Consider the following 20,574-nt stretch of genomic DNA (forward strand, 5'->3'; position numbering starts at 1 on the left):
TCCCTAATGCTCTTTTTACAGTTTTCCGCTATTCTGGCCGGTGTAGTTTGGGGTCACAGAGTCAGGTCCATTTAAGCGCCCAGCCACGGCATAGTTAGATGGTAATCGCTCGACTGTGTCTGCCCAAGTCCTCCGTTACAAATTCAGCCTTGCCTGGATACGGTCCAGTCCCGGAAGCCGGCCACGGCGAGCCGACGGGCGGCCTCAGGAGGCGGACTGTAAAGTGCCATTTCAAATTAGGCTGACACCCTGGGGATGGGGGCCTAAGCCTCTCCATAGGCGTCCAGCGGGGCCGCTTTGTGCCTGATTGAAAGAGCGAAATAGGATTTTCTAGAAAGATATTATAAGACATGCTTTAAAAAAGTTTCAGCACTGATTTGTTTTTTTTTGTGCAGTTTTTAAAGACCTCTGAAAGGACAGGAAATATTATATCGGAGTCAGTGGCACTGTTGACTGGAACATGCAGTAATTTTATTGAAAAGTGGACGTTTGCTCTTACAATTTTCTGAGGTTAAACAGAGCCACGCAGGACCGGCATTCATCGAGGTTGTAGCCGATGGACCACTTCGTCGCCGTGTAAAAATGTATTGGATACTGACCCCTCCCTTTCCTCTGCTCTGCCCTCAGGTGCTCGTGTGGCACACTCGCACCGAGAAGGTGAACCTGATGAACGAGCCCAAAAAGCAGACGGACTCCATCGTGATTGAGGTCTGAAGGGTCGGGTAGGCCAAGAGGGGCGGGGGCAAGGTGGCCCCGCCTTCAACTGGCCCAAAGTTCCCGGGACTGAGGACTCCGCCCCTTTGCGAAGGACCTGCCCTCTGCTGGCCCCAAAAAGACAGGCTGCTCCCGTTACCCTGACAATACCCAAGAGGAAGAAAACTTGGCCTTTCTGCTACGGCCCTTCAGTCTCGTCCACCAGGAGAAGCGATGCAGTGTGAGCAGTGACGGCCATCTTTGTCGAAAAGGACCATCTTTCGAAAATGGAAAAAAAATGGCAAATTGCAGCAGAACTGTGTACTATTTATGTATGCAGCGAGTAATTAAACAAAAGAGAAACATAGATCAGACTGTCATTTATGGCTGTTCGCTGTTTAATGCATGAGAAGATGTTCCATCGCTACTAAGCACCAGAAAAAATGTAAACACATCACAGAAATGAACATGGAGGACGAGCCGTGCTTCTCGCACCGCCACACTGATGTCCTGTGTACCGCGATGGCAGTTGCTCAGCAGCGACCACTGATAAATGTTCATCTCTAGTTTCATCCGTTTCTTGGGTTTTCCTCTCCACTCTCCCAGGTTGTCCATACCATCATTTCAGCCCAACACAGATTACATAACATCTCATATTCTTCTACTCTATGTACAATAAATACCACACGATGAGCAGCGTGTTTCCGCTGATGGGACAGTGTTTCGTGACAAAGGCCTGGGGATATGTGGGCGTGTCTTTGCTCCTGGTAACACGTAAAATGTACAGCACATTTTCTCACACAATATATTCTAAGGGATAGTTTGTATACAGGAAGTCACACACGCGGGACAGGAAGTCAAACATTAGCACATCGCTTCCATTTAAATACTATTATTCACTATTGGATTGGTGATGATACATTAGACGCCCGTATAATTGGTCCAGCAATAGGTTTAAAAAAGATTTCAGAAAAAAGTTTGTAGGTAAGATGTATGCAGCTGTCGGGGGGGGGCGGGGGGGGTGCAACTTAATTCTGGCCTCTTGATGGAGACGGACGCACTCCAGTCGGGCAGGACGGATTCAGCTTGGGGGGAGCAGAAGGAAAGGTAGGTTGAGACGGGACGGACACCCCCCCGCCGGCCGCCTCCATCACTTCCACAGCTGTGTACTGAGGGTCTGGCCTGGGGGGGGGGCGGTCCAGGCAGGTGGCTGTCCGAAGCTCACGGCCCCTCCCCCCACTCCATTCAGGCTCATGCCAGACATCTGCTGGTTCACCTGAGACAGAAAACAGACGGCAGGCGCTCAGGATGCGGGGGCCAGAGATACACTAATGCATCGGCATCATCATCGTCTCCCTGTCACACACACACACATAAACACAGGCAAACAGATACAGCGCTCAGGATCACTAATGCGTCATCACACACAGACACACACACGCAGCAGTCAGGATGCTGGGGCCAGAGTATTACCAAATACTTCCTCTTTCTCTCTTTCTCTCTCTCTCTCTCTCTCTCTCTCTCTCTCTCTCTCTCTCTCTCTCTCTCTCTCTCTGACACACAGACAGACAGAAACATTTGTCTATTTATCTCTCTTTCAACCTGTCAGTGCATTTAATGATTGCTAACCCCTACAAAATTGAAAAACAGATGAAACCTGACAACAAATCAAACGTTTCGCTATTTCCAGGTTCATACAAAATTGGAAATTTCCACACCGCACCTGAGCAGGCACTCACCCACAGCCACAGAGACCCACAAACACAGGCACACAGTCACCCACAGACACAGACACCCACAAACATAGGCACACAGTCACCCACAGACACCCACAAACACAGGCACAGACACCCACAAACACAGGCACACAGTCACCCACAGACACCCACAAACACAGGCACATAGCCCCCTACAGACACACACAATCATTTACAGACACACTGCAGGGACACCCCTCTTCACTCCATGGTACATTCCAAAGCTGCTGGGACACCCCCCCCCACCCCAAACTCCGTGGTATATTCCTAAGCTGCTGCCCTCAGAGTCGCTAATGACTTTAGCGCCCGGCTGTCACACAAATGCAGAGAGAGCAAACACAGCCAGCCAATCGTTGACTCCACGTGGATCCCACATTAAGGCGTGTCACTCTGCATGCATGACTCAACACACGCAAAAAAAAACCAATTTAACGTAAAATATGAAAACAATCACAGCAGGATCAATTCACCAGTATAACTGATGTGCTCTTGATTAGTTCAGATAGGAGGCATCTTTCCAGTTAGAGCCACTAGGACAAACATTATTGGTACAACCATGTTGAATAAATATTAGTGCTGCTAGAGCCTCCCGTCGCCTCGGGCTGGGAAAATGGTGTTCTCACCTGGCCCATGTTCCACTGTCCCTGCTGGCCGGGCTGCATGGCATACATGTTCTGGGCGGGCACCGCTCCAGTTGGCGCAGCGCCCCCCTGTGGTGGCATCATGCCCGGCGCCGTGCTCGTCACCCCCGCCTGGAACACTCCCCATGAAGCCATTGGGCATCGCCATGCTGACCATCATGCCTGTGTTCTGGCCCACCATAGCCCCCATCATCGAGCTGGCCGGCACTGCCCCACCCATGGTGGCGTAGCCCTGGAAGGTTGCAGCGGGCTGGGGGGGGAACTGCATCTGGGAGGCTCCCATATACATGGCAGCTTGGGGGGTCAAAACGCACAGAAACACATTGTAATATCTATACATAGCTGCCCTCGCTGCCCCCCAGAACACAGACATCACGACTTTCATCAAAACTGAGTTATGAACAAAACTGAGTCTCCAATTTATCTTGGGACAAAATATCTTAGCTTAACTGGACTTGGTGTCGAAGAAAGAGTGATAATTACAGTACGACAAAATCCACACTAAAACCAAGGCAAAGCACAATTTTTCTGACTTTCAGTGTCAGCGTAATTACTGTGTTTTGCCTTTTTTGGGAAGCATAATAAAGCCAGGCATGCTGGGAAAAATGACAATTGGGACTAAATAAGGGAGGTTAAAAAAAAAACAAATTAACAAGAATCTGGGACGGCTTGAACGGTACATCTATGAAAATGTCTATTAAAAGTGACGTTAAAGGTAAAGACTCCTAACAAGCCTAAATCCCATCAAACTGAACCAGGGCTCAAACGCAAGCCACTGAAATACTTGCTGTCCTCAACCAGGCAGAAATGAGTCCTTCCTAATGACAGCCCGCCGAAGATAAAACAGCCTTTTTGTCAAACGGCTGACATTCATTAATACTGAGACAAGTCCCATGTGATTAAAGCCGGCTGCAGGCACGGTGTGTATTCCAGCTGAAGCGTGGACAGACCACGCTCATACATCACGTGCCACACCCACAAGCCCCACCCACACACACACCACGTGCCACACCCACAAGCCCCGCCCACATATCACGTGCCACACCCACAAGCCCCGCCTACATATCACGTGCCACACCCACAAGCCCCACCCACACGGGCCACACCCACAAGCCCCGCCTACATATCACATGCCACACCCACAAGCCCCGCCTACATATCACATGCCACACCCACAAGCCCCACCTACATAGCATGTGCCACACCCACAGGTCACACCCACAAGCCCCACCCACATATTTGCCAGACCCACAAGCCCCCAGAAATCCGAGGAGCAGCTGGATACCTGGGGCCGGTTGCTGGGACATTCCACCACCACCGCTGCTGTACAGGGACAGGATGGAGTCCTTGGAGAGTGGCTTCTTGCTGGTGTCCTCTGCCTTGCTGCCTCTCTCACCAAACAGGTCCAGGTCCCCCTGGGCTGGGCCTGAGCCTCCCGCTCCAGGTGCCGACGTCGCCCCCCGAAGCTGCCGTGCTGCTGCCGCCCTGCTGGTGACAGGGACAGCGCTCAGTCGGAAACCTGCCGCTGGCAGGGGTGAATCCGGCGACCCGCTCACAAGTCAGCCGGTGGGATGCACACAACCTGGAGCTTCCTGCAGGAGGCTGCATGTAATAGCAAATTAAACCAACCCACACTTGGGTGAATAACAGGGATCACGGCTACATGGAGGTTGGAGAAGGTCGCCGCCTGGACTCCCCGCCATCGCTGACCCCGTCACGAATCCCTCGGTCTGCTGCAGCTGCTCTTCAGTGAGGCAGTGCTCTAAATCACCGGGACCTAAACCCACCGAACTCCGACACTCCCAGTACCATAGGGAGCATCCCCGCCACGACTCAGATGCAGGAAACCTCATTAGGATGGTGCACCCAGAAGTACTCTGCCGATCCCAGGCTGCGTGCGCTCAACCATTAATACGCACTAATAAGCCTTACTTATGACGCGCTGCCCCCACGTCGGAGGCCCTAAGAAGTAACACTAATCCTATTATCTTCAGGAAAACACACAGTAAGACTGGCAGCCTGACACTGGACACGGGTGGCTTCTGTCCCCATCAGTCCCGACGAGGATGATGGCTGAGCGGGTACGTCTGTGAGGGTGGGGGTGGGTGATGGACAGCATGGGGAGAATAAGTCCTTCCAGAGTCCTCTTACATGGCTGCACCACCCCCCACCCCCCCAGCTCACAGGCTGATGGGAGATGGGTGAGTGAGGGGGGGGCGGGATGGGACCTGCTGTCGTTCCATTTAGATGGACGCCAGATTGGCAGGCTGCCTGTTAGCATGCAGCCCCACACCTGGCTGTCAGCGGGGGTACCGCGCGTGATAAAGGGTGGGGAGGCAGGGGGGGGGGGAGCGAAGGTGGGAGGGGAGCCAGAAAACCCAGACTGCACCGCAATGGAAGGAGCTTCAGAGGCAGTTTTCGCGGCTCGGCGACATGGCGGCATTTTGAACGTGGTGAATATCATGGCGATGATGCTCCCTGCACGCCGGCTGTGCTCCTGCTTAAGGAGGGTCCCGCCTGAGATCCACACGGGCTCCGGTTTAATCTGCCAGACGGCAGCCGTCTCGCCGGTGAGCAGCGGCTCATTGCTCTATTGTCCGCCGTGCGACTCGCGGCAGGTCTGGGGGCTCTCCGTCAGCTCGCGTCCGCGTCTCCGCACCATGACATATTTGCGTGAGGCTGAGGATTACAAAGTGGGAAAGGCTGAGAGGCACCACTTCTGAAGTAAATACCATGGCAGGGGGGAGATGACAGCGATTCCGTGACATCGCGAGCAGTGGGGGAGGTGGCCTGGCACGGCCTCAGCCAAAACCCTCGCTGCACATTCTCTGCCTATGGCTACCTGAGAGCCTCGCGTCACCCCAAACACAGACCCTCCATGCTCACACAAAGGCCTTTGCTAAAGAATTCCTTCAGCCCTGAAGGCCACCAAGACAGAATCTGCTTCAATCTAAAACCTCAATCCTGTAACGGCAAAGGAAACACAAATATCTGAACGTCTTTTCCGACAGTAAATGCAGTAAAATTTCTGTGATTTATCGTGTGTCCAGACCCCCCAGAAAAACCTACGTAAGTAGTGCAAAGCACACATGCTGGTGTGTAATGGCACGCTAGTGTCATGCATATCAAAAATCTATATTTGGAGTGAGCAGTGAGCATTGTGAAAGTTACAATGATTCTGGCCGTCTTCCATTAGTAGACAACACAGTTCTTTTTCGGGCGGGGGGGGGGGGTGCAGAGATGAAGGGACCTTGATTTAGTTCTTAGAAGTTATACTTCGCTTCTCAAAAATATTTCCTCCTACAAAATGATTTTATAAGAGAGACCATGTTCCTCCCCAACAGGCATCCTCCTCTCTGACTGCTTAAGAGACTCACAGACTCGCCCTTCTGCCTGTGACGTCTCCACTACCTGTGACGTCCTTCCCGGCCTGCTCACCCTTCTGCCTGTGACGTCTCCACTACCTGTGACGTCCTTCCCGGCCTGCTCGCCCTTCTGCCTGTGACGTCTCCACTACCTGTGACGTCCTTCGCGGCCTGCTCACCCTTCTGCCTGTGACGTCTCCACTACCTGTGACGTCCTTCCCGGCCTGCTCGCCCTTCTGCCTGTGACGTCTCCACTACCTGTGACGTCCTTCCCGGCCTGCTCGCCCTTCTGCCTGTGACGTCTCCACTACCTGTGACGTCCTTCCCGGCCTGCTCGCCCTTCTGCCTGTGACGTCTCCACTACCTGTGACGTCCTTCCCGGCCTGCTCACCCTTCTCCCTGTGACGTCTCTCCTTCCTACCCTGCTGCTGTACCACTGTTCATCCTGCCATCAGAAGCAGCACCAGCACCTGCCTGCCATCATCTGCCTGCCTCCCTCCCCCGTTTGAGATTAAGATTTGGACAGTGTGAATTGGGACTTTGGCATCTTGCTCGTTTGACTTCCTCTGCCAGCCCCTGGAGGTTGAGCTCCCCCTTTGAGTCTGGCTCCTCCCAAGATTTCTTCCATCTAAGGAGTTTTTCCTTGCCACTGTCACCTCTGGCTTGCTCACTGGGGACTTTGGACAGGGGAAATGTAAAGCGCTTTGAGACGACATAATGTAAAACTGAATTGAAATTGAATCATACCCGAGTGGATTTGAAAAACAACAAGAGCCCAGGTGGGTTATCTGCCTGGTTCACCGTAGTGTCTCAAACCCGTGGATACGCAGGTAGGGTTTAGGATCGGCAGATACAGAAATCAAGGAGGCATGGAGTACATGGACGATCAGACCCTGGCTTTTCATTACCTCAAAAGGATCCAGAGGACACAGTGTTTGAAGGAAGAGAGTGATTTTATTTGACACCCTATGGTCTGATAGGTACACCATAGAAACAAATATGCAGCTTGATGTTTAACTCAAAAAAACAAGGTGTACAACCCAAAAGAGCTGAACCATAGCTGCCGAACTCTCTGCCTACCACCCTCCCATCTCCACACAGACAAGTATCTAGAAAGCATACAATCGATGCTCTTCTCATCATGATATCTTAGGTACCTCATTACTTGGCTAAACAGCTCTATTTAAAACCTTTGCAATCAACACCTGCTCCGGCGGTTCCCAACACGACCCTTGCCGGCGCAGATGCCGGATGAGTCAGGGTACAAGGTAGCGAAGGGTGTGGAGAGAATGGGCACATCTTAAAGGGCCGGCACACCATTTATGCGAAGATGCAACCAACGAACGCAAACTGATCCTGTCAGCGATCCTTGGCCATTCAGAACAACAGCTTGTCCACTGCTGTGGCTTTAACAGACATATTTAACAGTATTCATATTTAATATAGTAACATATTTAACAGTATTCTCATATTCTCTATTTCGCAAGTGACTGTTCTAAGATTACAGAGGAAGAATGGCTTCCTCTGTAAAATTTTCCAAAAATATTGAATTATTCAATGCGTCAGTGTAAATTCATTTTACTTTGAGATTAAATGTGTAATCTATCTTACTAATCGAACAACACCATTGATCGTTTCACAGGAGTTACCTTCACCTTTAGACCAGGATAAATAGAGCCTATAGATGCCCACTGATGCTGTGCTTCCCTGGAAGCCTACAGAAGAGTTTCATATATGCTTTTCCTAAATGGAGGACAGACAAAAGCTTATTGGTGAAGATGCTCCGATTACGTGTTTTCGAAACCTGAACGGACGCTGTGCTTCACTGGGAGTCTAAGAGCAACATAGTTTTTAGCTTAGCAACACTGATTGGACAGATTGCAGTCTGTCTTGCAGTCAGATATTTAGACTCGCCTGGAAGCCAGGCTTCCCTGCATGGTGATTGGGAGACGTCTCAACAAGACAGGATGAACTACCAATAACATTAACGCTCGCCAGGCTGCACATGCTGTTGGCGATGTTGGCTCACAGTATTCATTCATTCTGTCACATGCGGGGGCATAGAAGCAATTTAATGCAACCTAGACTGGCAGTTTATCGTTTTGAATGTCGCTGTTCACTATTGACATTTGTATATATTGTAAATAAAGTTATCATTAAGTTCTGAGTTTATTTAATTTTCATGTTCAGTGATTCTTAGCAGAGCTGGCCCACCATCCTGGGTTGTTCCCCGCCTCATGCCCATTGCTTCCGGAATAGGCTCCAGACTCCCCACGACCCAGAAGGATAAGTGGTATGGAAAATGGATGGATGGATGATTTTTAGCAGACTAGTTTGCTATTTCGCCTGCTAACTAAGCTGTGCGTGTTCAAGCTCAGCTAGAGGCTTTGCAACAGCATGGCAGACAGAGCAGCTGATGCTAACTTCAAACTTAAAGAAGCCCTTTGATGAAGGAGAGCAGAATTTACGTGTAGCTGACCAACTAAAACAACAACCTTTTTTGGTCATAGTGCTAACCGTCCACACTTTGCTTCCACCATATTTAATATCATTTATACAACACTGAGTGTTAGCCTACTCTAAATTCAGGCAGCTATATAATTTACCGAGGATGACGGGCATTGATGTTAGTGCAGCGGTTTGACCACCGTAGCACGGTAATGCAGTGGAGAAAGACTGGGGGTGATTTTAGCGGCGTCTTTCAGACGCTGGCTTAGTCGAGCCCTCGGCGCATGATGTCATCTGCCGGAGTGGAGATAAGAGGCCTGCTGCCCCCCCCCCCCCACCACACAAGCAGACCTGCGTTTCCACACCGGGAGCCGACTGGCTCTAGCGGGATATCTCGCGCAGGCAGAAGCTTTCCGTGCTCATGAATAAAACATCGCTTCACGTGGAAGATGCCCGGGTGCAAGCTGTTGACTAATCCCCAATCCCAGCTTCCGGAAGGACTTGGGAGACGAGCTGGATGACCCCTGCCACACCCCCTAGGCCTCCATTGGCCAAAGTTGTTGTGAAAGGAGGAGTCCCGTGAGGCTGCGGCGCGGCGGCATCATGCCCGAACGCAGATGGACCCTGTTTTGGCTCTTGCGGTACGCCGAAACGCGGTGGGGTGGGCAAACAGCGTGCAAAACGTCACTTAAGGAGCGCAGGGCACCCTCAACAGCTGCGGCTCGACCAAAGCGTGCCAGAAGGGTAAATACGGCCAGTCAGACAGTTATGTCGGAGGCATGACCTTTCCCGCTCTCGAAGGAGCTTTTGGCTGGGCCAGACAAGACGAGCCGATCTAAGATCGTCGGCCGCTAGGGGAACGGGGCATGACTGCCGCTGACCGGGAGTGACAGACCTGCATGATGAACTACTCCCTCTGTCTGAAAGGCAGCCAGAGCGACACTTAGGGTCAGGATGAAGCCAGGACAGGTGGGGAGTGACTGTAAGTGACTAAATGGCGTTCATAGTTGGCCATGGACAGTTATGGAGAGCTGTATAGAGGTACAGAGGAGAGAGTGGGAGGTGTAGATGAGAAAAGGAGGGAAGAGGACTGCAGGACAAAAGGTAAATGGAGAACTGGTGGGTGTAGAGAGCCGAGGTGGGGGGAGGCAGAGGGGAAGACAGAAGGGAAAGAGAACAGAGGAAAAAGAGAACAACAGAGAGAGAGAGGGGAGAGGAGATAATGGACCAAAGAGCAATGAAAGAGAGCAGAGAAAATAGAAGACAGCAAAGAGAGAGAACTAAGAGCAGAGAGAGAAAAGAGGAAAAGGAGAGAGAAAGAATGAGCTGTGTAACAGAAGGAGAGATGGAGGAGGCAGAGAGAGCAGAGGGCGGCGGATCACCTGTGCGGCGGAGGATGGCAGTGGGTTGGACACCATGGGCCCAAAGATGTCCAGGTCGTCGCTGAGCGGAGCTACACCGGCCGAGCCGCTGCCAGCACTGACCACGGGGGCGTCTGCAGGGGAGAGGGGGGGGGGGCGTAAGGAACGGCGGCGTGAGGAGGCGAGAGGAGAGCTCGCGTGCGGGGGTGGCGGTACCACGCTCACTCCTGCCCGCCAGCCACTGGCAGGCCAGGACTTCGATTCCGCTGAGTCAGGCCACGCCCCCCCACCGCGCAGCGGGGGCCCCATCTGTTCAGATGGCTGCAATCGGAGGCTGGAGGTGGCATGCAAAGCACACGGCTGAGGCGTGGCACACAGATGGAGGCAGGACACGCGACGGGGGACCGAAAGGGCAGATTAGTGAGCATGCCGGGAGTAACAGGGAAGTGGGAAACGGTGCCATTAACAGCATAACGGGGGGCGGGGGGGGGGGGGGAGACAGCAGTCCAGACAGCAATATATATACAGCCCTGTGAGGCTAAATGCGCTAATTTACATGCCAATTTCCCTGCCGTTTTCTCCGTCACTCATTATAACCGGCAGCTTGACTCACTGAAATAAAAACAGAGGCTGACCGGTACAGGTCAGGCAATCCAAAGATGTGTGTCAGCACTTTTAAAAGCATCTGAATGAATGTGGCAGCGTGCGGAGCCTGGCTGCAGCAGCGTGTCCTATTACAGCACACAGCCCCTGCGATGACACGCCCCTTCTGGGATCCATTCCCCCAATCGCCTCATATCTGTCCACTGTGTGAGCGTGAGAGGCCGGGGGTCCCCACTGTGTGAGCGTGAGAGGCCGGGGGTCCCCACTGTGTGAGCGTGAGAGGCCGGGGGTCCCCACTGTCCTTCTGGTCACTCCAGAGTTCAACCCTCCCTAGCCTCCGCCCTCGCCTCAGAACCCTGCCCCAAAATGAACAAACAACCTCTGGAGCCCACCGACCCACTTTATCAAAGCACCACCTGAGCGGCTCCCCCACCCCACCTGAGCGGCTCCCAGACGCTGTTTTAGGCCGTGAAAAACGATCCCATAACACTTCAGCAGCAGGCATTAAACTGGCAACCTGCCTCCCCAGCTCCAAACCGGAGCGCCCCCTGCAGGTCCCACGCTGCCATATGGAGACGCCACCCCCATCCCACACTCGATTGCTTCCTGATCCCCCTCGGTCGCGCTTTCTGGCGCCTCACCCAGGCCAAGCAGGTCGACAGCGGGCTCAGGCCTCCGGGCGGGGCTGCCTCGGGCCTCCCGCTGGCCCTCATCCTTCTTCTGGGCCTGAGCGAGAGAGAAAGTTCAAGTTCAAGATTTTTATTGTCATTGTTCAGTTGCCTGGACAACGAAATTAACTGACAGACCACAAAAATGCAAGAAAAGTAACAGAGACATTACAAGATAAATAAAATAATAATAACACAGCAGTTAAAATAGCAGCGGTTAAAATGACTATATGGAGGGGATCTACACATACGCCCTCCCACTCACCTACCCACATACACTTATGGTCACCGTAAGTTCCCAGAGATACCAATAATGGGGAGAAATGATGTCAGGGATCTGGTGCGTTTACAGTTCAATGACAAAATGATGACAGACATGAAGAAAAGAATTTCACAGAACTGCAGACTTCCTTGTTCCTTATTCCTTGTACCTGAAAACAGGTCCGGCCAAACTGGGGCCAATGCCGCAGAGCAGAGTGCTTTTAGTGCGGTTTATGGGGGCCAGAGCACGATGGGGCAGCATGAGATAGAGCAGCACGGGGGCCGAACCGGCAGTGAGCCCTGAACCCCGAGCTGCGGCAGGCAGACAAACAAACCGGGATGAGCAATGTCCCAGCAGACAGTATCCTCCCGTTAGCAGACACACAGACACACACACACACACACAGACACACACACACAGACACACACACACACACACACACACACACACACGTTGGGTATACCTATCCTTATGGGGACCGCTCGTTCATTTCTATGGGAAAAATGCTAACGCTAACTATGACAACCTTAACCCCCACCCAGCCCTAATAACTAAGGAAATTACAAGAGTTTTTGCATTTTTAGTTTTTTCATAGCAGTCACCGATTTTTATGAAATAGATATTTATCACGTTATGCGGACACTCTGTATACCCGTTCGCACACACGCACACACACGTACGTACGCACGCACACACATACACACTGATCTCCATCTCACCCTTAGGCCACAGTCCACCCCCCTCCCTCCCCAGCTCAGCAAAAAAGCCACAAAGACACAAATTAAAAAGCAGCCCTTCGGGGCAAAAATGACATGCTCTGGTGTAAAAGGACAGAGAGCAGGAGACTGACGCGGCGGCGCCGGGCCGCTTGGCTTCAGGGCCTCGCCGGGCCGCTGTCTGGGCGGCACGCTGACCGCTCATTAGCTCATGGCGATAATCACTAGCCTGCTTCTTACTAATGCGACAGGAGCGCTGGGAACCGAATCTCTCTGGTCTCTCTCATTGATACCTCCCCGCTAACAGGCTAATGTGGTGTCAGCCCGGGCTCGCATTTAACACTAACGCTAATGATGATGCTAATCACACTCATAACCTTTAAGTAACGAGGCTGGCCAGCGATGGCTCTCGGAACAAACAGGCAAGCCCCGGCCCATCAGGCTAACTAAAGGACAGCCCCCCCCCCCCCCCCCCCCCCACCCCACTATCTCGCTCGGTCATTAACTACGCCGGGGGAGAGCAGAGGCGCACCACTGATGACGAAACCATGGCAACCGAGTGGGCCAACGTGCCATTTCCAGACATTTTATGCCCCCCCCAGCCACTGGCCCCAAGAGAGAATGGGTGTGCTCGGTGCTTCAAAGGTCAGAAAAGATGTTATGGGGAAAAAGGAAAGCCCCCTCAACAATGACAGACGAAGGCAGAGGTCAGTGTCACCTGCTCCACTTGTGACTTCATGATGGCCAATTCAGAGGTATTTGTGGAGGAGGGGAGAGGGTCTGAAAGAGCCTTCGGTGGGGGCTCTGCGATGCTTTTGGCCATAAATCAAGTGCCAGTATCATACTTGGCATCCAGGCAACAAGGCAGAATGACCTGTAATGAGCAGCCAGTGGTAGGTACACATGTGCGCTGTTACCGTGACTCAGGAGGGTGGAGTAAGACAAGCAGAGGGCGTGGAGTAGCTACATCACGGTCAGAGTGTCCCGCTAGGAAGCAGGAGTACTGGGGGGCGGGGGGGGGGGGGCATCCGATGCTTACTATTTGCCTATTTATTTTTCATTGTTCTAGACCCCCGAGACCCTGGGGGGGGGGCAATGTGGAGCAGTGAAGGACATACACTGCAGTGGGCTCCGCGCCCCCCCCCCCACTTTCATTCTAGGCTATTCCCAGGAATAGGGGTGGGGGGGTGCTCTCCAGCCCGCCAGGATAGGATGTCTGGACTGATGAACTGAGCGACTGATTTCACCTCCAGGCGAAACATAGAGGAGTGTGGGGGTCGGGGGGTCGGGTTTGGCGGGGGCAGGAAGGGAACACAAGATCCACATGATATCAACACACACACACACACACACACACACACACACGGCTAGCTGCGGCAAACGCACACCTGCCTGTCCATCTGCAGAACATGACCTGCCAACAGATCAAAGCGTGTCGCCTGTGTGTGTGTGTCTGTGTGTGCGGATCTGTGTGTATGTGTGTGTATGTGTGTGTGCCTGTGTGTGTGTGTGTGTATGTGTGTGTGTGCACCTGTGTGTCTGCATTTCTCACCTCTTTATAAACCACCTGTGGCTTCCCCGAATACGCGTTTGATGAATAAGGCTGCTTTGAGGGCCATAGGACAAACAAGCAAACTACGACGGCAAAAAGTAACGAACGGGCGCAAAGGCACCAAAAAGCCATTAGGTAACACAACAGCATTCATATGGTGGGGCCTCCTAACCCCCCTGACGGCACTGGGGGGGCCCCCACGCAACTACTGCTCCCTCCACGAGGTGGAGGTGTTCAAAGTTACTGGCAAAGGATGCTTCCCATTAACCAATAATGTGCTTCGAATTGGAAATTTTAAGGACACTGGAAATAAATACATTCAAGGCTAGCATGCTGCATGCAGGAACAGCCGAATAACGGCAGCTCTATTACCGTACATCACAACAGCCCATAACGGCCTTCAAAAGGCAGAGGCAGAGAGCAGGTCACATGATATGCAAATGTGGAAAACTCTGCATAAAGTGCAGGTCATTAGAATAACAGATCGACCCTGAATGGATTAGCTACTGGAACAGCCTGCTAATGGTCGACTGTTAAGTGTTGCCTTTGGGCACATTTGGCCGTAGGGTTTTATAATCCAATGGGACGGGCCCACAGCCCAGTGAGATCCGAGCCGCTTTCCCACAAACGCGCACGTGACGACACCATAAAAACACCCGGCGGCTGTACTCTGTCCTTGGTCATCGCCGGACGCAGGCTGGAATCCAACGAGCCGCTCGAGTCGCTGGCGGATTTTACGGCCTCGTCGAGTCGGCTTGTGTCTTGGGCTGGCTGCGATTCAGAGGTCAGGTGGGAAATGCTCACGTCATTCTCCCCTAAAAGAACCCCGAAATCACTCTCTTCCTATAGTCTGCTCACCGCTCATTTTTATTCTATTATCAAGGAGGCCTCCTCAGCTTCAAGGTTAGGCATCGGCATTTAGCGCCTGCATACCAGTGGGCCGGGAGCCCACAGGGATACGACTGAACCTCCTGTTAAACCAGAGCCCCGAGCTCAGAGACGTTAAACCTGTTTAGCTGCTAAACGTCCCCCTGACAGAAAAAATGGCTCTGGGGAGCCCTTTGCACACATAAAGCCCTCTTTGATTAGCCTGCTGCTTCTAAAATGCAAACTACGCGCTTCCTTTCAGAGACTTTTATTTTGACGTACTGGGAATGAGTGCCGCAGTGTCACCTTTAAGGACTGATGTGTCATCGGAGAGAAATTTGTAGAATAAAAAATTAGATGCCACACTGCATAAGGATAAAGACACACACACAAAACCACACACTCACCACTGACTGGAAGAGGAAGTATTAGGGACTGGGGGCCATGGGCAAAAAAAAAAAAAAAAACACAATTCACCCTCCCTTGATTTGGTAAATTTATTATCGTTATTTTAGTGCAAGTCAAAATTAATAATATCAGCAAAGATAATACCTTTGTTTTCACTTTTGTGAGAAACAGAATATACACCGAATAAAGCAGATTTGTCGTTGCAAAATGCTATGTGATCGGCTGCCCCCGGGGCCCCCCTACCAGCTCAGGGCCCCAGGCAATTGGCTGCCCTGCCTGTCCTATCGCTATGCCTCTGCAGACTGGCTGAGTGAAGAGTCTAGTGCTGTAGACAGTGTGTAAACAAAAGGCATTATGGCGTGGCGTTGAGCAGAATGGAGAGCCTTGTGCTCTGAGCCCTGTGTACACTCCTCCCCGTCACTAAGCGTGCAAGGTTATGGCATAAATGAACGGCCATTTCCTGCAGCATTTTCTAGCTAGAAAATGCTGCCCCAGCAAATCCTATGAACAGGAAAATACACAGAGACCCTAATGTCCAGTCCCAAAAGCCCAGAGAGAGAAATACAGGCAGACAAACAAGCACCAGCTACCTGGCTCCGCCTCCAGGTAGAGGGAGCTGGGGGCTTTTCAGACTCCATGGGGTCTACCTCAACCCCCTGGCAGAACCACACCGGAACCAGAGAGGCATCACAGACACTCTCCCCAACACACAGGCGCATGTAACGTCCCCCCCCCCCATCTTAAACCCACACACTGTCCCCAGAGACTGCAGAATTGAGTGAGGCATCATTAGCAGCACACACGTCGTGAGGCTGGGGAAGGGGTAGAGTTAGGGACACCTCCCCAAGCTGTCACACACTCCCTCGTCATCTGGCTTCCGAGGCCTAGGGTGCAAATCGGCCAGGGCGACGTTACCTTCCTGGGACCGACCGCAGACCATCGCCCTGGATGTCGCCATAGTAACCAGAGGGGCACGTTTTAGGCGGGGAACGTTCCTGAGACGCAGCCGATGCCTGCGCGCCTTACAATTCCCCAGAACCCCATTTATCGAGGGTGACGAAGCTCAGCAGGGCAGACGCGCGCGGAGTAATAAATCCACAAACAATCGTGTCACCCTTTTAACAAAGGCCTGTGCTATTTCCAAACTGACAGAAGCACTGAGCACGCCAAACAGGCCCGCTCCAATGTGACAGCCATAGAGATAAACATCCACTTAGCCCCTGATATCAAAGCCCCTACCCCCTGACGGCCCACGAACAAAAGCTCGTCGGGAGAATAAGGGGCGCTGTCATGCAGAAGAGAAAAGGCCGATCCGCGGCGGCTGGTCCTCACCTGGCACCCCGCACCTTAAACGCCCGTGGCGTATTAATCCTGCATTAGGGGTCTGAAGGCAGAACACCAGCTGCCGGAACAAGGTGGGCATCATCCAAGAGGATCATGGGATAGCCGGTGGTCACATGCTCACGCTCAAATGGGAGACAAGCTACCGAGGGAACGAGAAACAGCCCCGCAGCAGCAGAGGAGCTGTGCAATTTACTGCTTTAATCACTCAGAGGTGGGGGGGGGACTGAATCAAGGAGATTTTACAACACTGTCCTCATGCCCCCTTTGTACCCCCCCCCCCCAACAAAAAACACATATCAGCTCTGTTCAGAATTTTCAGTTCTAAATACATATCACAGTTACAAAACATGCATCTGTTCAACCAGCAGCAGACAAATACCTCAAAAAAACACTGGGTTTATGTAGGCATGATCCTGGACCTGGTTTCTATACATGTTCCGCTTACTGGCTATCCATACATGTTCCGGGTCCCCAGTGCCTCTGTGGACCCATACCAGCTTTCTATACATGTTCCAGGGTTTCTGAATGCAAATGGACCTGTACCAGTTTTCCATACATGTTCTAGGGTCCCTGTGCATTAGTGGACCTGACGCTGCTTTCTATGCATGTTCCAGGGCCCCCATGCATGATGAGACATAACCAGTTCAGATGATTTTTTTCCACCTTCGATTACCAGGCTAGTGTATAACTGGGGCCAGTCTGGTCTAAGAGTTTTACAGAAGGGGAGGAAAAAACAAGCCATTTATTTGCTTATTCCCTTCACATTTCATCTGTTTAAAGGTCAATTATTTTAAAACACTAATTTTAAATAATTTAAAACCCCTTTGCCAAACCCTGAATGTCAGTATGTCTGTTAAATGCTGCCCGCAAACTGTGGGGAAGCGCCGTGGAGAAAGGATGGAACATCAGCGTGAGCAGAGCCTTACAGAGAAGGTGGTATGATCCCGAGGGCCAGGATACACCCCGGACATGCTGCAGGTGGGGGTTATTAAAGCTCTGACAAGATTAAGGGGGAATGCTTGTTCTGTGGGAATCCTCAAAATCAGTAAATCTCCATTTTCTACTGGAATGAATAATCCCAACAAGGACGACCTGAACCCCTACCCAGCCCTACCCTTAATCAAACAAAATTTTAATCAAATCAAAAAGACGTTTGCCATTTTCAGTTTTTTGATTGCAGTTACAGATGCTTAGAAATTTGAGTTTTCCCTTGTGGTGCTGAAAAAAATGGTCCCCACAACGTCAAAATAAGAGTATTTAAATCACATTTTACTACTCTGTGAAATGTTTGTACTACACTAACCACGACCCTAATACACTACTACTTCATTGCCCGAATGCCCTAATGTATGTTAGTGAATGAGTGAGAGAGAGAGAGAGAGGGGGGGGGATCCCTGTTATATTCCAAGTAATCCCATGCGAGTGACCAGCGCAGAGAGGGTTAAACGCACCCGCACTTACAGATGGTTTAGGAAGGATGATGCAAACATCGGCCGCTGACAGAAGATGTGAAAGCCTCCACTTAGTCTCCATGTTTCTCCAAATTCAAAACGAACCACTGGCTATTCCTCACAAACGCTGCCACAGGTTATTAGAAAAGGAGGACGGGTGTGTAACCGTGGATACCTTCCACACATGCCCATGTGGTCAGAGGCAGCATGGAGCTCGACGTGGGGGGTCAACACACGTCACCACCCCCTTTACTGACCCAAACAGCTGCCTGCACTCAGCGCTCCTCCTGTTTGGCCTGGGGCGCTCAGAGATACTAAAGTCACCACTACGACTTGTAAGCAAAGGGACATGACAGAAGATTACAGGCGAGAAAGATGCGTACAGCACACTCTCTGCTCGGTTAGCGAGACCACTAAGGATCGCTGCATCCGTCTCCATCGTACTGCAAGAGAAAAAGCAATAAATAAAAGAAGAATGGAGAGATGCTTTTGGTGTGTTTTTCAAAGTAGGACAGCTCCGCTAACGGTGTCCACGGCAACTGGCGGCAGATCCGCGGTGTGACAGAGGGGTGGGCCGGCACGCCGTCAGCATGAAATCGGAGCGCCCGCGTTCAGAGAGAGAGACGCCGACAGGCTTGCGGGCCTCACCTTCTCGCTGGCCGCCAGCCGGTCCCCCCTGACCACCTCCCTTTCCATCCTCCTCTCTTCTTTCCCTCGTTCCTTCGGTCAACAGAGAGACACAGGGCGTCAGACTCGACAGGACATAAGGGACTTTGCCCCCAGACTGAGAGGATTATTTCAGGGGTATTTTACACTCATGTGACTCACTGCTGCAAGCTGATAGCAAACAGAGTTTGTTAAACCTGCTCAGGTGGGGAGAGATAATCCCAACCCAACTATCATCCATCCATCCATCCTTATCCATCGATCCAGGGCATGAGGCAGGACAACCTAGTTACCATTTTAGGGAATAATCAGAGCACCGCTGTGCTGCGCCCGTTCGCTGCTATGAATGCTGGGTAGGATTCCTCCCCTTAAAAATAAAGCAGTGATCTGTAAACCCGGTGAAGTCGACTTACAGATAAACACTCGTGCTGCGGACCACGCGAGAGGAAACAAAAATGTCAAGCTGCCAATTGATCGCCTACAGACACAGGCTGAGCCTGATTCCCCAGCAGGCCTGGTGCTCCGACTGGGAAACATCAAACGCTAAAAAGGGCCAGCAGGAAGTCCTGCCCCGTCGCTCAGGCTCAGAGTAGAGTCAGGGGTGAGGGCTGGATTTCGGTCCACACTAGAGGCCAGTAAGTAACACCCCTCCAATGGAGCAGGTGGAGGAGATGCTTGAGACGTTAGTGGGGGTCTTTTGGAAGGACTTATGGGCAGAGTCTTTCCATTGACCACGCCCACTCTTTACATCATTAGTGGCAGTCAGCTTATACCAGGGGTCTCCAACTCCGGTCCTGGAGAGCTACTGTCCAGTAGGTTTTCTATCCTACCTGGCTTCTGATGAGCTACACATGTTCTCAGGTAAGTATCAGGAACAGGTGTCACTCATCAGAAGCCAAGTGGGGCAGAAAACCTACTGGATAGTAGCTGTCCAGGACCGGAGTTGGAGACCCTTGGCTTACACAGAGCAGGAGGGAGAGAATTGGTGTAAAGGGAGGGGCACTACCTCAGCCTTGCTCTTCTCAGCTGCTTGTGATGAGGTGGGGGCCACTGAAGGTATGGTGGCATCGGAGGACTTCTGCACAGCCGCGGGGGGGGAGAGAAGAGAAAGCTGAAGTAGGTGATACAAAAAAAAAAAACAAGTACTAACAAGCAAAAAGGATGAGGGCTGTTCAGCGTCTGGAAGCTCTGGGAGTAGAAATAGGGTGGAGGATTTCTGGGGGGGGGGGGAGCGCTGGCGGAGGGGGAGAGCAAAGAATAAAGCAGGAAAGGGCTCACAGTCCGGGGGGAGGGACACGCCCATGAATACAGCGAGATGACCAATAAGGAACCAGTGCCCTATCAAGGCCCACGCAGTACTACACCGGCTTGGGGGGGGGGGGGGGTAGCCAGGGACCTGGAGAGTTGGCGACTGATAATGCTGAGCGAGTCTGAAAGGCCATCAGAGCCTCCTGGGTGCAAACCATCAGACAGCAGAAGGCATTTTACACTTACGGTGAGCTAGTGAGCCCCTCTCCTTTTCTTACAGGGGAATGGAATGAAGGACTAATATAGCGAGCATGTAACTAAGCCAGCGTCCTCCGCATTCCTCCCAGGGCCTCTGCACCTGAAAGCCGGTGAGGGTGAGGGAGGACACTGAGCCCAGGGGCTGGAAATCGGACCAACCCAGAGAGAAGCACTCAGCAGGGTCCAGAAGAGCACCTGATATCCGTGTGTGTGTCTGCGGGAGTGTGTCTGGGCGTGTGTGTGTGTGTGTGTGAGCGTTTTTGTAA

General features: G+C 52.0%; 1 protein-coding gene across 1 annotated transcript in view; it reads right to left on the reverse strand.

The window, feature by feature from the left end:
- Positions 1 to 1,073: 1,073 nt before the first annotated feature.
- The window catches only part of LOC125715926 (stromal membrane-associated protein 1-like), a 37,968-nt gene continuing 18,467 nt past the window's right edge, over positions 1,074 to 20,574 (reverse strand). Inside the window, 9 exon segments of the mRNA XM_048988009.1 lie at positions 1,074 to 1,969; positions 3,074 to 3,187; positions 3,189 to 3,385; positions 4,377 to 4,576; positions 9,020 to 9,030; positions 10,296 to 10,399; positions 11,510 to 11,594; positions 18,785 to 18,856; positions 19,809 to 19,880. Of these exon segments, the coding sequence (XP_048843966.1) occupies positions 1,844 to 1,969; positions 3,074 to 3,187; positions 3,189 to 3,385; positions 4,377 to 4,576; positions 9,020 to 9,030; positions 10,296 to 10,399; positions 11,510 to 11,594; positions 18,785 to 18,856; positions 19,809 to 19,880 (981 nt within the window). The 3' untranslated portion in view covers positions 1,074 to 1,843.

This window comes from Brienomyrus brachyistius, chromosome 20 (genome assembly GCF_023856365.1).
Source record: "Brienomyrus brachyistius isolate T26 chromosome 20, BBRACH_0.4, whole genome shotgun sequence".
Classification (NCBI taxonomy): Eukaryota; Metazoa; Chordata; class Actinopteri; order Osteoglossiformes; family Mormyridae; genus Brienomyrus; species Brienomyrus brachyistius.